The sequence below is a fragment of the Siniperca chuatsi genome, linkage group LG13, assembly GCF_020085105.1.
Source record: "Siniperca chuatsi isolate FFG_IHB_CAS linkage group LG13, ASM2008510v1, whole genome shotgun sequence".
Classification (NCBI taxonomy): Eukaryota; Metazoa; Chordata; class Actinopteri; order Centrarchiformes; family Sinipercidae; genus Siniperca; species Siniperca chuatsi.
The window spans coordinates 22,881,796-22,899,396 of record NC_058054.1 but is presented as its reverse complement, the minus strand read 5'-3'; the positions used below and the strand labels follow the sequence as shown (position 1 = coordinate 22,899,396).

General features: G+C 42.7%; 1 protein-coding gene across 1 annotated transcript in view; it reads right to left on the bottom strand.

Annotated features, from left to right (window-relative positions):
• The window catches only part of LOC122886503, a 132,805-nt gene that overhangs the window by 29,778 nt on the left and 85,426 nt on the right, over positions 1–17,601 (bottom strand). The window contains 2 exon segments of the mRNA XM_044218798.1: positions 2,826–2,926; positions 2,929–3,006. Coding sequence (XP_044074733.1) covers positions 2,826–2,926; positions 2,929–3,006 — 179 coding nt within the window.

The following is a 17,601-nucleotide window of genomic DNA, read 5'->3' as shown; positions in this document are numbered from 1 at the left end:
TGCACATACAGTACAGCGGCATGCCTGGCTACCTGACTTCAAGATGACACACACGCAAATACTAGTGCACTCAGGTGCTCACCATTAAAAACACACAAAACTCACAGGGGTTTCATTAATACGGGCTTTTGAATACAATTTTCTTGACATATTTTGCCAAATTGTTGTAATTTTGTGCAGGTTGTCTCAACTCTCTGAAAACAAAGTTTCAGAACACCGGCTTTTCTTCAACTTCAACTTCTTAAAGTTATCTGAAAAATTAAAACCTGCCAAATTTCGAAGATCTAGTTTTCACTGCACAGTGGTGAGATACAGTGTTCTAAGTCTATGAGACAGGATGGCTGACTCAATCTATCGAATAGAAGAACAACATTTGGTGCTGAAACAATTAGTAGGTTCATTGATAAGTCCGCCCAACTCAAAAATGCGTTTTGCTTATTGTTACCTCACTTGGATTTTTTAGCTTTATTGTGCAAAACGATGTAGGTGTAGTGTTTGACTCTAGAAGGCTGTTTTCACATTCATCTGCTGAAGAGGGGAAGTTTCTCTGTGCTCACCTTAAATCTCAGTTTAACACCTGTGTGTGCGAGCAGATTTTGTGACATCACAATTAGTTTGGAAGCCATGCATGGTCCAATATAGAACTTACACTAATGTGTGATGTGGCTGCTTGAAACCTCCAGTGCACATACACTGAGAATGGAGTAGAGATCTTGTGTCCAGCAGTTAAACTTTTGAAATGAGCCATATTTGCATATTCATAGATTCTGCATATTTTTTAACAGAGGAGTAGATGCAATTAAAGAATCTCATATTTTATAGACTAACGTATTAATCGATTAATTGAATCGATAATGAAAATAATACTCATCAAATTTTAAATGTAATAAAATCTCCAAAAACAAAGTTCTTTTATTTCTGGTATTATAAACCTCCATTATATCAGTTGTGGACAAAATGACCAATATTTTATATTTAAACAATAAGGTGGCAGTATTTTATACTCTTCTGTCAACAAATCACATGAAAGGAGCAAAACCTCTGCCTCATAATACTTCCTGTCTTCCCTGCACTGCCTGTTGCCTAAGCCCATTTGCCCATTAGATGTAAATCTTTAAAAATGACTCAAAACATATACATTTGCTCTAAAAGAAAAAGCTAAATCATTTCCTAAAAAACCTTGCCACTGTAGTTTTTAGCAAACGTTACTCAAAAAGGATTAAATAGTATATTTAGTAGGGACTATTATCTGCAGTGGATTTGGTGCACTTGCAAATAATACTACAGTGTGTGTGTGTTCATGGTAATGAAGTAACATGTCACCCGGTGCAGCAGCTCGTTTGTGTGTGTTTTAAGAGCTCTGTGGCACAGAGGAATAAGATATATCAGGCTTTGGAAACAACTTGGACAGTACTTGTTAGTAGGCTCAATTCATTGTTGGTTTTTGGTCTTGTCTTAAACGTCGTTGACAATAAAAACATATAGAATACCAACCTTATTCTTTAATGAACACAAATAGCTCAGCCTCGTCGTAATACACATACATGTTCTGGATATACAAGCATACACACACTCTGCTCTTGCATCTACATCGACAACCTGTTTAGTGCATATTACACAGGATACGCAACACGCACACAAGCACGCACTCTCATGACTGACATCCCAGAGATCAGAGAGGTGGCTGAGCGCATTAACGGTGACACACGTGTATTTTTATTGAAGTGTCTGAGGCACTTCTGTAGGGCTCATTTGAAATGAAAGCGTCATATCTCAGACATGCCTCCCACACAGGGCCCACCTCCCCTATTAAGTCTACATTACATGTGAGCGCAGAGGACCCTGTCCTTCTCCTGGCACAGACACGTATGTACTTTAACAAACCATACTGGTAATTAGCGGGTGTCAGCACTCATCGCCACCCACCGTACACACACATCTTCATAAGAATGTGATTATTGGAGATGACAGGCAGCTTTGGGAATGGCCGTTTGAAATGGAAATAATCTAGCATTACACTAAAGGGAACTATTAGCCAGCTGAACTCAGGATGGAAATTTAGCCTCATTGGTCCTTCTGTACATGCAAATGCTCCACACGGAAAACCTTTGCTGAAAGGCAGCAGTCAAAACATCTCAACACTGGTCAAAACATTTTTGCTGAAACTTATACTCAGCTGCTGCAAACATTTGCATTTGGATGCATCATGCTTTCATTGAGTTTTGTGCGGATGTTTCATTATGTTTGCTGTAAACAGATGGAAACATTGATAAAAAAGGAGGCTGGTTCACAGTGAATCAAGCAGGAAATTCATTTGTCAGAAACCCATCAAAACACTCTCATCTGATGGGAGTTAAAGTAAGGAGAAAAGGTGAGATGAATGTAAATCACCTGTTTGAAAATCCACACTAAAAAGGCTGCTGAGAGATGAATCATGTCAAATCTTATAGGCTTATACAGTGCCTTTGTATATTTCCAGGTAATTCCAGGTTAATGGGCTTAGGCAACATGTTGTTAGCTATGCTTTGACTCATAGACAAAACAAAACTCTCTCAAAAACCTGCCCACGTTACCTGTCTCATCGCCTCTCCTCCCCCTCATCATCTGTTCTTCTTCTCCTCTCCTCTCCTCTCCTCTCTTGTCCTGCCCTTCTTCCTTTTACCTTTACAAACCGATGCCTTTCTATCCATGCTCCCTTACCCCTCCCTCATCTAGCTGTCTTCTCTCTCGTGACATCCAAACGACCCTTCTCTCCTCTTCCGCCGCTCTTTTTCAATCCCTCCCTCCGTCTTTCCACCCCTCTGTCTCTGTCATCTTTCCCTCACCTTGTTGAGCGTGATGACCGCCTCTTGGTTCACTCCCGTGATGTTGAACGTGTCTCCGGTCTCCCCCTCCAGGATGGTATATTCCAGCCTGGCGTTCTCACCAGGTCGGCGTCAGTTGCAGAGATACGCCCTATCTCAGCCCCCGGGATGGCCAGCTCAGAAACAGAGAAGGACCATATACCTGGAGAGACACATGACGGCACATATTAGGGAAGCGGTCTTTGTCATTTCATGCGCTGATACACTTCATTTGTCGATTAAACATTTAATTTTGTCTTTTGAACTGTTTTCAAATTGCTGTTCCCCACCTGTGTTGAGCCAATATTTACAATATTTCGTTCAGATAAGGCCGGCATTTAATTGAACAGGTCTGAGAGGATGAAGGAGAAAGATAAAAGAAGAAAAAGGCAGAGTCTGCATTTGAGCGCTCGGCGTTGAGATTGTTATTAAAAGCCAGGTAAAATATAGCCAGAAAACCTGCTGTAAAAAAACAAAAAAAAAACAACTAAATTAAAAGACGCTAGGATTAAATAACAGAAGGAACAGAGGGGGAAAATGAAAAGAAAATGAAAAGATTACAGGCAAAAAAAAAAGCTGCTCCGTCTCCCTCAAAACATTCGATCGTGATGACATGAGCTAACTACTCGTCACAAACATCCACTTTTTAGTCTCTGAGTCGTCCATTTCTTCCTCCTGCTAACAAGTATTAACCATGATAACAGGCTCTTTCATGTGTGCTGCTGTCATGTTTGGTCCCATTAAAGCAGCACTTAATTAGTGTCCTTCTGCTGGCTTTGCAGTTTATATTATAGGGACACAAAGTACATTTCACCTGAAGTACCTATCTGATGAAAATACAGAGTACCAGACACAATGTACATCTGTGAACTCGCATTACCGCATAAAAAAAGCCCAGACATGCATGCACACATAAATTCAAATATCCACCTACCACTTCATTTCAACCTTCAACACACACACAGACACACACCGGCCACCGGCTACACTGACAACAATAAGTATGGTAGGAAAGATAGAAATTGAGCGAGGGGAAAAGGTAAGATATCGCTATTTGGCTCGCGCACACATAACAGACAGGCTCATTCAAACCGAGCTGTTATCTGCTCAGCTAAAGCTAAGGGAATCAGATAGACCTGTAAATGTGAGCGAGAACAACATCGCGCAGACACACTGGGTTGACAGATAGCCAGCACTTCAGCAACAAGACAGTATCTGGGCCAACACACAGTCGAGTGAATTCTGTAAATCTGACGACATCACAGCGAGACAAGATGTGAGGTTATTTCACTTTGTGGATGGGGATTACAGTTCAGACATCAGAGTGGCACCCTCAACCAAAGTTATCACTCAGGGTGTTTGATTGCTGTTAAATAATTCATTCTAATAACAAACAGGGGTTTCTCACTTCCCAACAAGTCCTCCAACCTAAACGACAAAACAGGTTATTTGTCAGTGCCTGCAAAAACATAGGCCTACATGACCATTACACAGATGATTCAGTCTTCTGCTTTTTCTGATCGGTCACCTGTATAGGTACGTTTTGTTAAGCAATTAAAACCAGAGCCATAGCGAATGTCTAGTGTCCCCCAATCGCACGCCAAAGACACCCCCAGACACAAAAAAAAAAAAACTATTTGTATTTTCTATATTATATTTATTCAGTTCAATTATATTTTCAGTAAATTGTATGTCCTGGCATGAATGTTTAAATGCTGTCCCACAGATTTCTCTACACTAAAACTGGAGAAATACTGAATTCTTTCTTTCTGTTTTTATATTGAGCCTAAAAATACAATACAGGAGAATATAAACCAAGTTGCTAAAATTCCCAGAGGAAAGTATAGGGGACATGACTTCATTGTTCTCTGTGGTAGCTGCGGCCCTGATTAAGGCTACTATGTTCAAGGTCAGAGAACAACACTGACTGTTGGTAGGAAATGGGGTGCAAATAGTCAGATGCTGTGTACACCCGACCTTTTCCCTGAAGGCTTGTCTACGCAGGAGGCCGCTTAGTGACATTGTATTTTAGACTGTACTTCATCATCAACCAGTAAACCCACTTGGTACTTGACAGTTTATCTTATACTATACATCTTAATTTATTTCTAACCTGTTTATAGTGTTTATAGTGTATCATCGTTTTCTAGTACTTTCTCCTGTGTGCACTGAGGTAACAGATGTAACAAAGCTTCAATAAAGTTTTCTGATTCTGATTCTGATTCTGATTTTCAGTCTTCCATCTCACGTGCATCTGACGGAACAGATACGCTTCTGTTTTAATCAATACAGCAGTCCACATAAAGGGTCGAGTTTTACTCACATTTTACCGTGACCCAAAGCTCATGTTCATGCTTCAAGTCAAATTTTCTTCTGTTTTAAGCGTGGGCTCTGAGTGCTGCCAAAACACCGGTGGCCTACTCTCAGTGCCGTGCCTGAACACATCCACTGTAGACCCTGACGAAGGCTGCTGCTCTGCTAACATCGCGCCGTCACTACGCCACCTGTGCAGACAGGTTGTAAGAGGTTTTACAATGACATCAAGCTATTTGCATGGCTGAAAGTGGTCACAAGTCAGGAAAACATTGGTCTCTCTGAGTGTTTCTGTGCTGTGTTTCTGGTGTGGACACTCTTCATATCCTTGGTAGTTTTACACAAGCTTTCTGCTCATCATTTGGGGCAAATCATGAAGAGTTAACTAGAGCCACTGAGTATTAGAATGCGTGGATCACTATAATGGTGCGCACTATGACAAATATCTGGAGAAAATTGGAAAAGTAAAGCATGCAATTTAAAACAGCTGGTTCTGATTCCTGCTATCCTTGATTCATTTGCTTCTTGTCTGGAAGTCACTTCCAGTTATTGACTGTATTGTCTGTACAGAACATGAACACCACAACAAATTCCCAAGTGCAACCCTCACAATAAGGACATCCATCTGTAAGATAAGATATTTAGTGGTGTTTCATACTGAACAGGATCAGAATAAGGAAAATGTATTATTTCATTAAATATCAAAAATTGAACACTGCGGCGCAAAGATGAATAGGAATGGTAGAAAGAAAAAATTTCAGTAACCCTGTCATTTCCCCAGCTGACAAACAGCTATCAAATTAAGAATCAACATGTTACTGCCGTGGTGATAGAGTCAGTATATTTGTAATACAACAGCCAAAATGGATTTGATGGGATTAGAACAAATTCCTTCTTGATCACAGTGAAACCACAGTGAATCAAATAGTTTTTCAATAAGCTGCCTTTTATAACAAAGTTGTTTCCCAGCTATGATCTCCATGTTTACCTGATTGGCTTCTATTAATTATTGTTTCATTGAGGGGAATTCTCTTCTGAAAAATACTATACCAATCAAATGTATTTATAGTTTATTAGTGTTTTCCTTCTGTGGCTGCTGCTGTAATGGCTGTGAGGTTTTTACCAACCGATTCTGAATGGAGATTACACAACAGCACAAATGACACAAATTCACCACTGACATTCGAATGAGATTTGTTTTTCATAGTTAAATATGCTTAAGTCGTTAGTTGCTAGCTAGCGCTACTGAATTTTCTCTGCACACATTGCAAGCAGTCAGTGTGACAGTAGCATTAAGATCACTGCTGGCCTTATGGCTCTAAAGGGCCATGAAGTGGCCCCATTACCATATGCTGCTATCCAGGCTGCTTCTTTTTTAACTTTACTTCATTTACCTCCAGGTGAACAACTGCTTCCTCCTCCTCCTCCTCCTCCTCCTCCTCCTCCTCTCCTCTGCTACAATTTACTCAAGGTGCTACACTAGACGCTCTCAAGGAGTGTTTTCCACGGCTTTAAGTGTAATGTACAGGATGTAATGGCTGGTTTCAGTGCACTTACCATAAGTTATAGACTAATAGCTATTTTCTGAAAAGAAAAAGAACAGGAACAGGTGATTTAAGGTTACTTAAGAGTTCAATAGTCCAAGGGCACCGCCTTCATCTGACAGTTTGACATAAAATGAGCTCCCACAGTGCTGTTATTCAGAAAGAGGATTGTATTACTCATTATTCATCACTCTTTACATCTTAGAATTCATGTTATTATGTCATTACATCTCTCTGTGAATACTTTCTTATGCTTCATTATTTTTTCTTTCTCTTCCACTCACCAAAACTGTCAATTTCCCTACATTCTTATATTTTAATAATGGGATAAGCTGGCTCCAGTTCCTGAGAGTGATCACAAACACCAAATGGTATTCTTCAGCTTGATCAACCCACTGAAGTGAAAATCATTTCAAGCCCATAAGAGACAACTTCTGATGCAACTCTGTCTCATAAAACTACTCATTTGCCACAGCAAATATGTTTAGAGGGAAATGTAATGCTGCCTGGACAATGTCTTTTGATTATTGATGAATTGTTGATTAATGTATCAGCCAAATTGCACAATGTTTATGCTGAACGTATATGCAAAATGTTCATTAACAACGTATTTCATTTGTTTTCCTACGATATTAGCTCTTGCAATATAATATCCGCTCATAGCAGCTAATGCATGACATGTGTTTTTATGGTTTTGTTGAGGCACAAGGTTAAGGTTAGAAAAAGATCCTGGTCTTGGTTTGATATGGAAAAGGTCAAGTTCATTAACTTTTGTTGCCAACCACATGCAAGACTCAGGATACAAACCCCCGTCTCCGTGTCACAGTCCGCCACAACTTACTCGTGGTATATGAATGTAGCACTTCCTACGCTAGAAAAAAAAACATTACCAGGGAACATAATCCAGGCAGCAAATATGTCCCCCCCCCAAAACATAATTGGCAAAACAAATTACTAGTATATAATCCTAATTTATGGGAAACAGGGTTGTTTCATGTATTTCTTATCTAAACTTGCTTCACATAAGAAAGGAACAAATTAGTATGTAGAAGAAGAATCAGGAAACGCAGAGTTCAATGTTAAGGTTTCTGAACCCACTTGCCTGGTATATTGCCCGAAGTCAATTTAGACAATAGTGTGCTTCCAACTCTGTTGCAGCAGTTTGTGTTTGGCCCTTTCCTGTTTCAACATGGCACAAAGCCAGATCCATAAAGAAATGGTTGTCTGGGTTTGGTGTGGAAGAACCTGACTGGCCAAATACCAATACTTGGCTGTCCAAATGCTTTTGTTTCATTGTTGTACTGCCTGCTAGAAGAAAACATTACAGGGCCCAAACATGTTTTCATATAAAAGTAGTTCATATTACATAATACAGCATAAGAAAGCATTGAGTGTCGCATAATAATCTTTTAAATAAATATATTATGCTGCTGACAGAGTATGCCAACGCCCACATGGCCCTGCAGGGGTCTGCCCACTGAAAGGGACAACATGTGCCAGTGAATCAACACTAAATGCCAGTTTATGTGGTGTGACTACCATGCCTACCATCTGGGACTGACACAGCACCAGAAGGCTGAGACGAAGACAACTCGAACATAAACAGGGATGTTGCTAATTTGACAGCAAGTTAGGAAAGTTATTTACAAGTCAGAGACCGCGGTCTCTATTGATCTTTTCTATTGTACGGTGAAAGCGGGGCAACGCACGCCTACGCCGACACAACAGTCCCTGTCGCGGACACTCTCTCACACACACACACACAGCGACAGAGTGAAGTGCTCCAGCCTCGCTCTCTCTGGTACACACTTGTCACACCCAGGAGCGCTCGCGAGGAGAGTGACAAAGGGGGTGTGATGCTGGCAAAGCAGGCTACTCCTAGTCATTATCAGCTTTCTGCTCACACGGGAGAGCAGCTGGCAACACAAGTCATACATCATTTCCACCTGTGATGGACTGGGGACAGAAAGAGGGGGGCAAGCAGGGGAGAGGGGGGAAGAGAGGATAGTGAAAAGGTGAGTGGCAGGAAGAGATTCCCAGCTCATTCTGCACATAAAGAACCTCAAAAAGCAGCACAGGCCCCTGATAAAATCACACATCAGATGAAAATAGAGAGTGGCTGGGATCTGTCCTCTGCCTTTGTTCACACAGGTAAAGCCATTAGAGCGGGCTGTGAGGAAACAGCATGGGCGCGCCTGTTCGATGCTTCATGTCTCACTAATATGGGTGCTCCCCACTGAGCTGGCCATAATTGTGCCATGGGGAGAAGATCGAAAGCCCTCCTGGTCTGTATTTGGGCACTATTTCAGAGACAAGAGGACACTCTCTTCACATCACTTTCTCACCTTGTCCATATCAGCCTGTTCTGGTTCCCCATGGCTGTTGCCAAACTGGAGATCACTAAAGGATGTAACAATTGGTCGGGGACTGACACTTTTTGCAGGTGATTGGATGAATAGTGCCATGCTGGCAAGGGGATTAGTTGGAAATGAAGTGAAATGACAGGCGGTGAGTGTTAATTAGGGAGGCTGTAGTTTAATACAGGTTTTAAAGTGCAGAAAAGTAGCTGAAATTGACAAACTGCTGGATGGAGAGGGGAGGGTGACTGGGGATGATCTGAAAGAAGGCGGGGGCGACTGTAAAAGGACAGATAAATGTGAAATGAAAAATGCAACACGAGAGGGACATAGAGGGTGGGAAGAAAGGAATGCAGAGGGTGAAAAACCAGCGGGGAACCACTTTTTGAAGAAGTGTGGACCGGGGACTGTGCTACAAAAGCACTCAGAGAGGACGGGAGAGGAAAGGGGGAGGGGGTTGAGTGGGAGTATGTGACTCTGCCACATCTTATCTGAAGCAGAGGCGGAGTGTTTGCTGCGATGGCAGCGGTGGTGGTGGTGGTGGTGGTGGTGGTGGTGGTGGTGGAAGGCATCGAGTTAGGGGAGTCATTAAAAAAATGTCTAGCTGGCTAAAGCGCACGCACTGGTTTCAAAATAGCCTGAATAAAATCTGCATCCATTTAGGGGAGGCCATCACACAGGCATTCATACTCAAGAGGGCTTAAGGGAAACGGCCAGAGAGACGAAAGGGAAGATCAAGGCGGGGAAGAGTGTGATATAGGCATCATCACGAGCGTTAGAGACAGAGAGAGGGAGTGATAGCTGAGGCAGGGAGGAAGAGATGAAAACAGAGCAGCATTTGCTGTCCAGGCGGAATTTGTTTTCTTCCCAAACCACTACAGAGTTAAATTAGACTGCAGGCAGTGGGGGCGAAAGTGAAAGTGACGCCCTCTGTCTAATGGGGTTAATAATGAAACAGTGTAGCTCTTTTCCTATACAGGCTCCGGGGCAAGCGGTATAAAATACTGCATGTTGCTGTTTAACTTGCCTTGTGTGGAGAGATAGGCCATTAGCCATTTCTGAGCTCAGTTCTAATGCCATATGGAGTAGGAGGAAAAGGCAGGGTATGCCTGAGTACGTGTGTGTGTGTGTGTGTGTGTGTGTGTGTGTGTGTGTGTGTGTGTGTGTGTGTGTGTGTGTGTCCATTAGTCCATTAGTATGTGAATGCCTGTACTTGCATGCTGGCGTGGGCGCACCCAGGTGCCTAAGTGCAAACAGTGCTAAACAATGTTGAGTCCGCCACCCCGCTTCAGTCCTGAGTTAATGACGGTTCCTTTCAGGGCAGGGCAAAGTAAAGCAGAAATGTACTGGAAACTAATATAATGGAGCTTTCTCCGACAGCTTTATCTAAATATACTTCGAAGTCACACACTGTACATTCAATTAAAATGAAATCCAGCAGCAAGGTTACGAAGAGAATGCGTGTACCAGCTCCGGCCTTCCTGTGATATCAACTGGCTAAAAGGTTTTACATTGACTAACTCAAAGTGGGAGGCTGGCTGGCTGGCTGCCTGGCTGGCTGGCTGAATGACTGAATGACTGAATGACTGACTGATGTGTCTAAGAGAAGGGAAAGTAGAGTTTGGGGATGGCTAAAACCAGTTAGACTCTCCGCTGACATTTGCCTCCACCTGCGACATATTGTGAGAGAAGAGAGAAACAGTGGCACATGTACGGCGGGTGAGAGAAATTTGACACGGGGCTGAGAGCGAACGAAGGAGGACTGTGAGTGAGAAGGAGAAAAAGACAGAGAGGGAGAGAGAGATGTGACTGAGAGCAATGTTTCCAGCAGTGATTTTACTGTCTATTGAAGCAGAAAGCACTGAACTTCAGATGAAATATTAATACAGAGCAAGAGAAACAGAGGGATAGAGAAAATTAAAGGATAAAAAGCATGCTGGTATTAGCCACCTCCATTTTAATTAGTTTCTCCTTTCATTTCATTTCCTCCATCTCTTATTTGGGCTCTGAAGATGTGAAACTTAATTAGAGAATAACAATTATTGGAAATTATTGCCTATTACCTAATTGTTTAGGTTATCACCATAATCATTATTACTCTTTGCAACTACAACCGAGCATTAGAGCCAGATGAAATTAGTCAAAGCAATTTTAGGAATCAAAACACTCGATTTTCCCCCAGACGGTGCTGGTGCAGAGCAGGCAAATCCAGAGGTGGGGGTTTAATTAACACCAGGTGTTGTCCCGGCCTGAAAGCAGGCTGCAGACTGGACATGGATTTTCTGAGATGAGAAATGCTTCCTCTTGAGACAAAAAGCATCAATTTCTGACAACACTGTGCGTTTTTAAAGAAGGAGAAGCTGGAAGACAAGAACCAAAAGGAATTCAATAGGACCTAAATTGAATATTTTTGCAGGCTTGTTTGAGCAAAGTGATTTGCACTGATTGACTACATTATGCAATGCCAGTGTGCTTGGGAAATGCAACAGGGCCCTTATTTTATCAAGCGTCTCAGAATCGCTCCCGCGCCTTAACCCGGGTTTATTTTGCAAGATCAGTCGTATTGATATTTGCAACAAAGGTATTTCTTAATAATCTCACTGTCATCAATTAATATGCCCCCTCCCACTGAATGTGCCTGAATGTCTCTGTCTAAAGGCCATCTCCTGGCAGCTCTCCTTAAGATCAGCAGAGACAGAAGTTATTTCCTAAATTGAGAAAGCTGATGAAATGCTTTTACTCTTAGTACTAAAGGTAGGACCAAAAATGCGCCACACTGAGAAGTTTGGGCCAGTTAAGACTTATTTCCTACTCTGAGATGCTTGAAATATCCCAGATCCATGATATATCAGAGAAGAGTCGAGAAGATGATCTGTGAAGTACAGAGAATATAATTTATGACTGTAGAAGAATGATGACATTAAGCGGATCGCAATAAAATAGTAACTGCAAAGCATTGGCATTACAGTGATAGGTCTTCAGATAATTTAAATAGAACTAGAAGATAATTGGTTGTTGCACTACCCAAGAGAGTTAAGTCAAACTGGTGTTTTTATTGCAATTATTATCATTTTATAATGATAATGATGGCAGATGTTGATGACACTATGAATGCAGATTTACAGATTGCGAGCTGAATAAATATGTCATTTGCATTAATATAGATACATTTATTTGAAGCAGTTTATGTGTAACAGATTACTTTTGGAAACTAGCCTTCCCCTCTCTGCTGTTTAGCGTGTTTTATGCAAAGCAGTGTATTCTGCATTCATACACTGTAGCACAATGAGCCTGGTGAGGATTGAACCCATAATTGCAAGTGCAGTGGTTACAATGTGCTATACCACATGGGAGCCTTCGTGCAGATTTGGAAAAACAATGACAGCGCAGGTGCACAGCTTCGACAATGTTAGTGGAGAGAAGAACACTACTTACAGAAAAAATATAGACATTTTTATTTGAAGCCGCAGTGTAGATGTTTCCTCTGCTTCCTTCAAGTCGGTACAACAATGAATAGTTCGGAGCTGTGATGACAGTTTGTTTACTCCTCCAAGCGACTGTATGAGGTTATGTTCAGGACAGGCCTTCTGTCTTCCTACAGTCTCTACCCTTGCTTTTGTCGCCATCACCCTTCCTTCCTCTTGCAGTTCTCATTCCAAAACCTGAAAGTTTTTTTGTTTTTTTTGTTAACATCAAACAACAAGCCACTCCTTCTTATTTGTAACCTATTTAAACCAGCTGGAAGCCACAGATTCCCGCAAGGCTCTGCAGGGTCCGTCTTGGCATCACATCGGTCTCTCTGCATCGACCAAACTTTACTTTATACCCGTTCGGCTCACAGGACGATCATCTGTTTACCCAATATGTTGAGGTATATTTATGATTTATAAGAATGCTGTAAACTTTCGAGCTGCGCTCAGTTTGGCTTTGCCAGCCTTTATGTATAAGGGATGAGAGTGCAGGGCTGAGACGATTCATTTTGCACCCCTGCGGCAGAGTAGTTTACCCACCGCCGTTTCTGATGACGTGCTGGCCCATTTCCAGCAGTGTTTTGAGGAGCCCAGTGACAACAGGGTCAAGAGTGCGGAGAGGGCAGGAGGGGATGGCAAAGACCTCAGGGAGCATGTTCAGTTGGTTGCTCAGGGGTCCTCAGAGGGCTAGGTGGGGATTGTACATGGTCAGCCAATTGGACATCAGTGTAGTTCCTCAGTGGCAGGGCATAAGGGATTTTAAGAGACTTTCAAAGAGTGTTCTTCTCTGTCCAGCTTCTTTCCAAGGATCCATTTTGACGGACTCAAATTTGAAACAGGATTTGCACTTGTGTATACCAGGCTAACTGAAAGAAGAAAAAAAAAACACACCCAAACACACACTGATGTGAGACAGCTAGCAATTGCCCGCCACACCCCGTTGAGGATGTGCCGCTCACAGTCCAGCGACTCCATTCATCAAGCTAGACAGTGAGAAAGAGAGCGCGCGAGAGGAAAGGAAGAAAGGAGAAGTAAACAGAGGCTGAGAGGTGAAAGGTAGTGTTGCAAGACAACAGCAGAAGGATTGAGTGCTCGGGGGACGACAGCATGTAAAGGTAGGTAAGCACAAAACAGACAGGAAGCGAGGAAGGAGTGATGGAAGGAAGGAAAGGAGAGAAAGGTTTAGACGCTGCCGGGAAGGTTCCCATTAACATGGAAATCACTTCCTCTTCCCCGGCTCTCCATGGCTCACTGATGGCTCGGCAAAAAAAGAATGGCTTTAGCTCCTATTATTCTGCGTGAGGGGGCACACTGCCAGGTCAGATGAAAAAGTAATGCAAAAAAATAAAAAATTGTCAAGGCAGTCTCTTTGCACCCTGTCTCCTTGCCTTTCCTGTGTTCTATACGAGCAAAGGACCCGGGCATAGAGAAAGTGTGATGGATTCACCTAATTTCCACAGAAGTCCAAACTTAGACACTGGGAAAAGAAAAAGAAACTGGGACACAAATGGCCTCGTTTGGGGGGTTTAATGAAGTTTTAAATTTCCCTGTTTTCTGTGATGGCAGGGAAAGTTGTGAGAACGGAGCGTGGAGAATTTAAGACCCTCTTGGGTTTCCACAAGGCTGGATTGCCTGTATGTAGGTCTGTTGGAAACCTTGTGTTGTATAGGGCGATTACTGCACGATGAATCTCCCCTCACAGGCTCTTTTGGCTGCACGGGATTGTGGAAGAAAAGCTCATCAGGGGAAGCACTGCCCGCGGATTCCTCACAGGAGCCGGCAATTTGATGTGGCTCTAATGTCAGCGTAAAGTCTCATTTGTTTGTGCATGTATATGTGCAGAAGAACAAGAGAGAGCGAGAGAGGGGAGAGAACAAAAAGCCACTACCCACGAGGCTGACTGACCCTGCTACTTCAACACTCGTTCACCCGCTGGACACACAACACACACACACACACACACACACACACACACACACACACACAATACAGTTAGTGGGCTGCAGCAGCATTCATACCCACGCAGGATAAAAGCCTAGAGGAATCTATCCAAGCAGAGCTCTGTACTGTGCCACCATTGACTCCAGGGCAACGGCGCTGCAATGGTAGGCCTAATTGTGCGGCTTTTCATGCCTCAGCGCTATCTCCCACCTCTGAGCTGGCTGCATTACAGATTTTGCATGTACTGTATGTGAGACTGTATGTGTTAGTGTGCAAGTGTGTGCATGTGGATTCTCCAAGGATGTCTTTAAGCATACAGAATCAGCCATAGTTTCCAATAATAAATCACATACAGTCCACCCAGCCCTTAACTTGTTCCTTTCATGGTCATTATACATGTACAGAAATATGCCTGCATACATAAACAGAAAGAGACACAACCGTCTCCATCACGGCCTCTAAACGCAACACCGAAAACCTGCTTCATTCCATTTCCCAGCATCCCTTCAGCTCTGTGTGAGATGAAGTGATTTTCAGCTAGCCTGATTATCACTGTCGCCATAAAGCCATTAGCTTTACTCGTCTCCTTTCTTTCTCTATCCTTCCATCCTGTTGTCTCCCTCCTTCACGCTTTGGTGAACTTGCCCCCAGGACTCGCTTTCATGCATTCTAAAGAGTGCTGGCTCCACGTCTTTATCGTGCCAGTCCAAACAATGGGAGACGTCAGCGCGTGGGTGGCGATCATTGGACAGGGCGACAGGACGTGGGTGACCGCGTTGGACCGGATTGGCCTACGCGCGTGTCCCTTAACTGTGATGAGCCCATTACTAGTCTGAAAATGCACATTAGTCATGCCATTTAACTAAATTCATTATCGATGCCCAACTGAAGAGGACACAAGCTATTTTCGATATGCATTAGATGTTATTGAATGTGATGCGACTGCTAAATAGGATATAAAAGCAAGTGATGTAGGCTGATGCCAGTACTGGTGGCTGCTATATAGGCAGTTTTATTCCACCTGAAGATGTTCTGTGTGGTCTAAGTGTACCATTGTTATAGAGAAAGAACTATGAAAACACAAAAAAGGCAACTTACAGTACTTCCCTCATGTTCTATTAACATTATTTTAAGCATTAATACTGTGTAACCCACTATTCATAATTGAAGAACAGCATTTGCAGAAACTTGGCCAATATTAACCCCAGGGTTGGAAATGATTTCTTGGCAGTGAACACAAATGTTCATTAACAATAGCTACAGTAGTTTGTGGTGAGATTGTGAAAGTGGATGGTTTGACAAGTGGGATTTCTCAGCACAGACACTGTCTGCCACGCTGACTAAAAATGATTGTGTGCTGAGGGTGTTGGAATAGGAACAGATGGGAGAGAGTGTGATAAGGGACACGAGGGTACCGGGTGTGTGAAGAGCACACACTGAGAGAGTGGGAGTCAGGAATGTGTGTGTGTGTGTGTGTGTGTGTTGGAGGGAGAATGTATGTGTGTCTCTGGGCCTGACAGGAGATGACAAAGTCTGTCACCTCTCCGTCTCCCTGTCTCCTCACCTCTGACTGATCATGCAAGTGTGCACGAATGTGTGTGTGTGTGTGTGTGTGTGTGTGTGCGACCCAAATGCGTGTGCGTCTATCAGAGGCAAAGAAACATAAAGGCAGATTCCAGCAGATGCAGAAGAAGCTTGTGCCACAGATAAAGGAAACACGCAAGGTTAAGTCATTATGCCAATCAGTGAGTACTCTTTTAGCTCACCCACTCATGCCTCTTTGTTGTCTGTACTCCTCTTCGCCTTTTTTTTTGCATCTCATTCTCACTAAAGGACATAATACCCTGATTATCCCTGCTGACTTCCTCCTTTTCATTCACTCCCCCGCTCCCTTTCTTGTACGTTTGTCTCTTGCGTCTCTCTGTGGTTTCCTCTATGTTCTTGGAGTCTCTTCTCACCCACTCCCTCTTTGCTTCTTCCCTTTGTCTCACTCTTCTGACAACTTTATCGCACCTTTCTTAGCGACTCCATCTCTCTCTTTTTCTCTTTCAGGAAAGAAAATACACACTTAAGCACAAAATAGACACACACACACACACAAAGGAAGACACACATTTCCTTGCATACCCCTCCTCTTTCTTTCTTTCTATCTCCTCCCATTCACACTCTCTCTGTTACAGCCTTGCTCTCCAGGGAAATGAATTAGTAATATTTATGATGAAGCCCTCTCCGTGCTACTCCCTCTATCGCTCCCCCTCTCTCTGTTTCATCTCCCTGGCGTATAAAATGACACTGATCTTATCGCTGCTACCTATGTAGTCATCTGTCAGCCCATCTATCTTTCCATCCATCAAACCACTGGGAGAGTGATGGCTCCCTCAACGTTTTTTATGTGGCACCGTCAGCAAGCCAAGGTTGTTTGGAAACCACATAAAAACGGGAACCAGCACCTGTGTCTCCATCTGCAGACTTGTCACCAAGCAGAGTTGTAGCTGTTCAAACGGTTCTTGAAGGCAGAGCAGACGAACCAAAGTTTTCCAGGAACACAAGTTATGAGTCTCTGGATGCGTCTGGGAGTTTCTGTGTGTGTAGTTAAACTATAACAAAGTGCTGCTCCAGCTGTCACAAAGCAATGAATTAATGTTTTGCCCTTTGACAGTCTACAGATTCATCTGGGCACCATAAAGGAGGTACAGTTGGTGTACAGATCTCAGGGATTGGGCCAGGTCACACATCAAATGTTGACATTTCACCGAAAAGGAGCATATGAAGAGTGACATTTCACTGTCTGGTATTTCAGATAGAAGAATGTGGTAGTGAATCATGTCTAAAAAGTTTTTAATTTAGAGGATATAGATTAAAGCCAAGATCGCCTTGTACATAAAGCAAAATATTTGGGAGGTAGTGTGTTTTTAATAATTCTTTTTATGCTTTTAGAGCGCTGAATGTGAAAATAACAGAATAATAATTCTTCTTCTAGTCTACAGCACTGCTCATCATATTTTTTTAGGTATTTACCAATTCAGTAGTTTAGATTTATGCATGAAATGTTATTTTATGGTAGAAAATAAATACAGCAGGTGGATCAATATGGAGTACAACAGAATCTCTTATCAAAATCATACACTGATTG